Source organism: Nicotiana tabacum, chromosome 8 (assembly GCF_000715075.1).
Source record: "Nicotiana tabacum cultivar K326 chromosome 8, ASM71507v2, whole genome shotgun sequence".
In the NCBI taxonomy this organism is placed as follows: Eukaryota; Viridiplantae; Streptophyta; class Magnoliopsida; order Solanales; family Solanaceae; genus Nicotiana; species Nicotiana tabacum.
In genome coordinates, this window is record NC_134087.1 from 206,084,804 (window position 1) to 206,091,603 (window position 6,800).

At 37.7% G+C, this 6,800-nt stretch overlaps 1 protein-coding gene across 1 annotated transcript; it reads left to right on the forward strand.

Moving 5' to 3' along the window:
* The first annotated feature begins 2,539 nt into the window (after positions 1–2,539).
* LOC107795940 (uncharacterized) lies at positions 2,540–3,691 on the forward strand. The gene has a single exon (XM_016618647.1). The coding sequence runs from the start codon at positions 2,540–2,542 to the stop codon at positions 3,689–3,691; it is 1,152 nt and encodes a 383-aa protein (XP_016474133.1).
* Positions 3,692–6,800: the final 3,109 nt, after the last annotated feature.

Here is a 6,800-nt window from a genome sequence, read left to right on the forward strand (position 1 = left end):
TTTTCATAACTTGCATGATTTACACATGATTTTTTTATATGAATATGTTACCGATTATTTTGAGTTACATGTGGGACATGTCTTTTACTCGATATGATACTGAAATAGTTATTTGAGATGAAGACCGTGGTTTTAAATATTTTCGTTGTCACTAAATCTGTTTTACCGTTACTTGAATTACTATTATCGAAAAGAAATTATATGATTTGATAAGAATCGAAATGCCCTATATTGTTTTAAAATATTTTCTACGAGTATATACGGATTACAAAGACAAGTATAAATGGGAGTAGACATTGAAGGATCCCGTAGCTAACAGTGGGTTCGTTAGACCTGGTGCACCTTGTATTTATAGATTACCGATTACAGTTATAGCCCTCACTGGTGGGAAGGTAGAACTAGCATACAGTTACAGTTTTCCATCGAGTAGGGACCTACAGTTATATTTGACTCCTTTTACAAAGGGGTCCACATAGTGATACAGATTACATGATCTTTTCTTGGAAACCTCCCAAACATAAATATTTGATTTGATACAGTGCTTATCGAGTTTATTACCAAATTGTTAAATTGATTTCTGTTACAGGAAACACATGATGAAACTGGTTATTCTTACCATTTTGAAAGGGCATTTTATTTTTATGATAATTTCTGAATTTTATTATACAAGCATGTATTTATGGCTTGTCTCCAATAAAAAATAGTTGTGGTTAAGTGTTATTACTGACTGAGCTAGCGACTCACTTCCTGCTATTTTTTTATACAGAGAAAGCATTTGACGCGAGCTAGGATTTCATTAATTAGAGTACACGAGTTGACCGTTCCTGGTGAGCCCCGCACTTGTTCGCGTGGGCGAAGAGTTTATGTATTGTTACTGTCTTTTATTTTGAACTCTTAGAGTCGCTCCATAGTCATTTTTATTAGTGTCAAGAGTATTCATTTATTAAATTTGACTACTTACTAGTATTAGCACTTCTTTCCGTATTTTTAAGATGGGCTTAGTATTATCTTATTTATAAGGTTGGTAGTGTTGGTGAAAACTTGTTTGTTAGTTCATGAAGATTGTGGTTGAGTTAGGTAAATACTGGTTGGTTGTTAATTGTTTATGAGACATAAATTTTTTTGAATAGTCCTAAAATAGGGGAAACTCTGTCCGATTTTCTGTAAATTATCGATGAGGCTTACTTGGGAGCACTTGTTCTTAAGACCGATGGTGGGTCAAAGTTCAACTCAGTTTAGGGAAATCCCGGTTAGGCAGGGCAAACCTCAGTGCTGAGTCTAGGCAAATCCCATACGGTAGGGGAAAACCTCACTGAGGATGCTGAGTCCATAAGAGGGTGTATGTAACAGTGCTTTAGACAGAGTCCCACATCGTCAAAATACAAGAGGGGTGCTGGGTATATAAGTTAACAAGCCTTAGATCGTAGTGACACATTTTAAACCCGTAAGGGCCCATGCCCAGAGCGGACAATATCATTAGCGGGCTGGGCTATTACAGATCAACCTTTAATCAAAAAATTTGGGTTCAAGTCTTAAGAATTGTCAAAATTTATATTAGGAAGCGGTTCCTCCTGTTGGAGTTACATGATACATTTGGAATACATTTGTAGTTGATTTAGGCCACATGTGTAATTGGCCAATAGTGTATTGGGCCACGACCCATTGTAATTATTTTCCCATAGTTTTTTTTGTATAGCTCTTTGTAGTAGAAACCAGGCCCATTGTATATACATAGTCTAGGGAACATTCTAGAGGCACGAAAAGATTATTATGGAATACATAAAATTTTACCCAAAGTTCTTCTCTCATTTTTCTCTCTGAAAGCTTAACACAGATCTGCCATTGTTGCCCAATCTCTGACCTTAACATGGTATCAGAGCCATGAAATCATCGATCCTTCACCTCGTAATCTTAGCTGTGTTGATTTTGGAGATCTTATTCCGTTAGCCACCGAATTTTCCTTCATCTGATCTTAGTGGTCAAAGTTTTTCGATTTGTTGTCTCTTTTACTGGTTTCGTTACTCGCCTACATTGGAATGTCATCAACATCTAAGAAATTTGTGTGATTCTTTCTTCAATCAAAGTTTTTTTTGGAGGATTTTCTTCGAAATCTAGGGTTTTCGGTTCTCAGCAATTTTGTGCATTTCATCTTCAAGGCCTTTTTTTACTTCTTTAGGTTTTGAAGAAACTTGGTACACTCTTTCCTATTTTTCTATATTCGTTGATTCTGTTTTAAGAAATTAAGATTTGTTGAAGATCAGTTATTTTTTTTAGCTTCCTGTTGACAATCATGGGTGATTCAAGTTCAAATACTGGTCCTTACGTTCCTGAACCTACTAGTCCTCTGTTCTTACTTCCTTCCGATGTGCTGGGAGTGTCTTTTGTTAGTGTTCCTTTTTCTGGGATAAGTTTTGGGGGTTGGAAGCGAAATATGATAGTTTCTCTGTCTGCTAAAAATAAAATAGGGTTCATAGATGGATCGTGCGTTAAACCTACTAAAACCTTTCATTAATATAGACAATGGGATAGGTGTAACAATATGGTTATATCATGGTTGACCAATTCATTATCTCGAGACATTGCTGAGAGTGTACAATACTCAGAAACAGCTGAGAGTATTTGGAAACAAATAAACAATAGATATGGGACTGTTAGTGGGAATAAAGTTTTTGAGATTAAAAGAGAGTTGTCCTCCACTTATCAAGGATCCCTAGATGTTGCTTCTTACTTCAATAAGCTTAAAAAACTTTGGGATGAACTGGAGATTATGCGTAGTAGTCATGCTAATGCTTGTGCTTATGCTGCTAAAGAAGGTCTTCAGAAAGAAAAGGAAGAAGATAAAGTTCATCAGTTTCTAATGGGCCTAAATGAAGTCTATGTAGGAGTTAGAAGCAATATCTTAATGATGCACCCATTGCCTTCCCTTGATAATGTTTATAATATACTACAAGATGAAAAACAAAGACAAGTTCTTCCAAGTCCACAAGCTTATTCCGAACCAGCTTCTTTCCATGCAAATTCCAACAAGCTTCCTCCTCAATTTTCCCCTCAGCAACAATATTCTCATAAATTGAAATTTGATCAGTATAGTCAAAGGGTCAATCCTGATCACAGCAAGGCTTCACTGTTCTGCAAGTACTGCAAGAAGCCTGGCCATCTAATTGAAAAATGTTACAAGTTGCATGGGTTTCCTCTGAACTTTAAGTTTACAAGAGGTAAAAAGTTTGGTACTGCTGCTACTGTTGAAGGGCAGCCTCCTGGTGTTTCTGATCATGCTCCTTCACATGTTGAGGATTCATTAATACATGGTTTAACCAAGGAACAATATACTCGACTGATGAGCCTTCTTCAACAATCTGGTCTCAACGAATCATCATCTCAACCAGTCATCATGGGTTCTGCAAACTTTGCTGGTAGTTCTTCTTCCCTACCTATGTGTCTGAATGGTACCTCTAATGTGCGCATGTTGATTAGTATAGCTGGAAGGATATGGATAGTGGATTCTGGGGCCACTGACCATATGACTTCAAATAAGAACCTTCTTTTCAATATTACTCCTCTATCTATCCCTTATCTAGTTTCTTTGCCTAATGGTTACAAAGTGAAAGTCACTTGTACTGGATCTCTTACTTTGTTGCCTTCTTTTACTTTCATCATGTTATATACATACCTTCTTTCCACTATAATTTGATTTCAGTAAGTAAACTGATTGATCAGTTCAGATGTTATGTTTTATTCACATTCCAATCTTGTATACTTCTACAGACCCATTCTATGAAGAAGCTTCTGGAGTTTGGTAGAATGGACCATGGACTATATAAATTTTACTTCAACCAACCTACTTCCCCTACATCTACTTCCTAAAATGTGATGGACAGTATTAAACAACCTATTCCTTCTCCTGTTGTTTCTGATTCATCTGTTTCTAGTTTTGATACAATAGCTGAAGTACATGATTTCTCTTTGAATGCACATGTAGATGTTCTGAATTCTCTTCATGATCCCGTTTCATTACCAAATTGTAACAGTAACCAGCATATAAATAAAAATGATGTTCTTTGGCATCATAGACTGAATCATGTTCCTTTTGCACAAATGAAAAATATACCTTCTATTTTTTCTTCTTTATTAGCAAAGCAGTCCTTTATTTGTCCTATTTGCCCTTTAGCAAGACAACCTAGAATGTCATTTCCAAACAGCTCTACTCATTCTACTGCACTGTTTCAACTTCTACATGTAGATACTTGGGGTCCCTACCGCACTCAATCATATTCTGGGGCAAGATACTTTTTGACCATAGTTGATGATTACAGTAGGGCAACCTGGAAAAATTTGCTACACTCCAAAAGCTATGCTTTTAGCTTAATTAAGGCATTTATAACAATGGTTAAAACACAATTTCAACTTCCTGTAAAAGTCATCAGAAGTGATAATTCCTTAGAGCTTGGATCTTCTAATTCAGCTCTTCAGTTCTTTTCTGACACTGGAATAATCCATCAAACAACTTGTCCTCACACCCCATAACAGAATGGGGTGGTAGAAAGAAAACACAAGCATTTACTTGAAACTTCAATAGCCTTATTGTTTCAATCCAAGCTTCATACCAAATTTTGGGGTGATTGTGTTTTAACAGCAACTTACCTTATCAATAGGTTTCTCTCTTCAGTTTTACACAACAAGACACCATTTGAACTTCTTTATGGTAGTCCACCTTCTTACTCTCACCTGAAACCTTTCGGCTGTCTATGTTATGCTACTGTACCTAAATGCAATAGGGACAAGTTTCAGCCAAGAGCTTCCCCTTGTGTCTTTATTGGGTATCCCTATGCTAAAAGGGTTACAAACTCTTCAACTTAAATACCAAGTCAGTTTTGTACTCCACAGATGCCATTTTTCATGAATCTGTATTCCCCTATCACTTGACACACTCTACTTCTTCTTCTACTACTCCAACATCCTTTCCCATGTACTCTTTTGATACACATTCTGATCCACGTAGTTCCAATTCACCAGCACCTTACTTTCAATTGATCCTGCTCCTGCTCCTGATATTTCTTCACCACCTGAACATGATCATGTTCAGCCCACCTTCCCAATACATGAATCAGAACCTCAACCTCATCCATCTCCTGTGATTAGAAAAAATTCTAAAACACACCACATACCCTCTCACTTGAAGGACTATGTTGTACAACTTCCCTCTTCCCTTTCCTCCTCTACTCCTTCCTCCTTTTCTGCTACATAACATGCACTAGTAGAGCCTCATTCTTACACTCAGGCTGCTGCCAGCCCTGATTGGAAAGAAGCTATGGCCAAAGAGTTTGAAGCCTTAGAGGCAAATAAGACTTGGCATATTGTTGAATTACCTTTTGGCAAGAAATCCATAGGTTGTAAATGGGTGTACAAAATTAAATATAGAGCAGGTGGTAGTGTGGAAAGGTTTAAAGCCAGATTGGTAGTTAGAGGGGACACTCAGGTAGAAGGGATTAATTACTATGAAACCTTCTCATCTGTTGTCAAGATGTGCACTGTCAGATGCTTGATTGTTGTTGCACTTAAGAACAACTGGCCTTTATTTCAATTAGATGTCAACAATGCCTTCCTACATGGTGACCTAGATGAAGAGGTCAACATGAAAATTCCCCCAGGGCTTTCAGTTCCTTCAACTTCCAGTTCTTCTCCCTTGGTATGCAAGCTTCAGAAATTCCTTTATGGTCTTAGACAGGCTTCTCGACAGTGGTATGCAAAGTTATCACAAGCTCTTTGCACCAGAGGGTATATTCCCTCATTGAATGACTATTCATTATTTGTTAAGAAGTCTCCATCTTCTACTATTTTTCTTGCTGTTTATATGGATGACATCATCCTCACTGGTGATGATTTGTCTGAGATTTCAGCTCTCAAGTCATTTTTGGATGCCCAATTCACAATTAAAGATTTGGGAGTCCTTCATTATTTTTTAGGTATTGAGGTTCTTCATCATTCCTCAGGTATTATCTTGCATCAAAAGAAGTTTATACATGATTTGCTTGCTGAAAATAATTGTTCTGATGTTTCTGAAGTTGTTGCCCCTTTAAACATTTCGCTTAAACTACATGCTGATGTTGGGGACTTGTTGCCTGAACCTGATAAATATAGAAATTTAGTTGGTAAGTTGAATTACTTGACTCACACTAGGCCTGATTTATCATTCTCTGTACAGCACCTTAGCCAGTTCCTCCAGGCTCCTAGAATTACACACATGTCTGGTGCTCTACATGTCTTGTGATATTTGAAGGGTACACTTGATCATGGGGTTTTTCTTAACAACTCTTCTGACTTCTCTTTGTTGGCTAGCTGTGACAGTGATTGGGTTGCTTGCCCTACTTCTAGAAGGTCTGTTTCTGGGTTTTGCATTCATTTAGGGGGCAGCCTCATAAGTTGGAAGTCTAAAAGGCAGCCTATTTTATCTTTATCTTCCGCTGAAGCTGAATATCGGGCAATGAGTAAGGTGGTTGCAGAGTTAGCTTGGCGTGTTCGTTTGTTGACTGATCTGGGTATACCTATTACTACTCCTGTTCCACTTTTGTGTGACAGCCAAACGGCCATTCATATAGCCAAAAATCCTGTCTTTCATGAGCGTACTAAACATATTGAAGTCGAATGTCACTTCATCCGCACCAAGTTGGCTGATGGGCTTATTTCTCTCTCTCATGTTCCTACTTCTTCGCAAATGGCTGATATTTTAACTAAGTCCTTGACAGGTTTGCAGCATCGCCTATTGTCTAGCAAGTTGGGTGTGTGCCCACCCTCCAACTTGG

What these genes read in the sequence shown, in the direction of transcription:
- LOC107795940 (XM_016618647.1), top strand. Translation starts at nt 2,540, where the DNA reads ATGGTTATATCATGGTTGACCAATTCATTATCTCGAGACATTGCTGAG.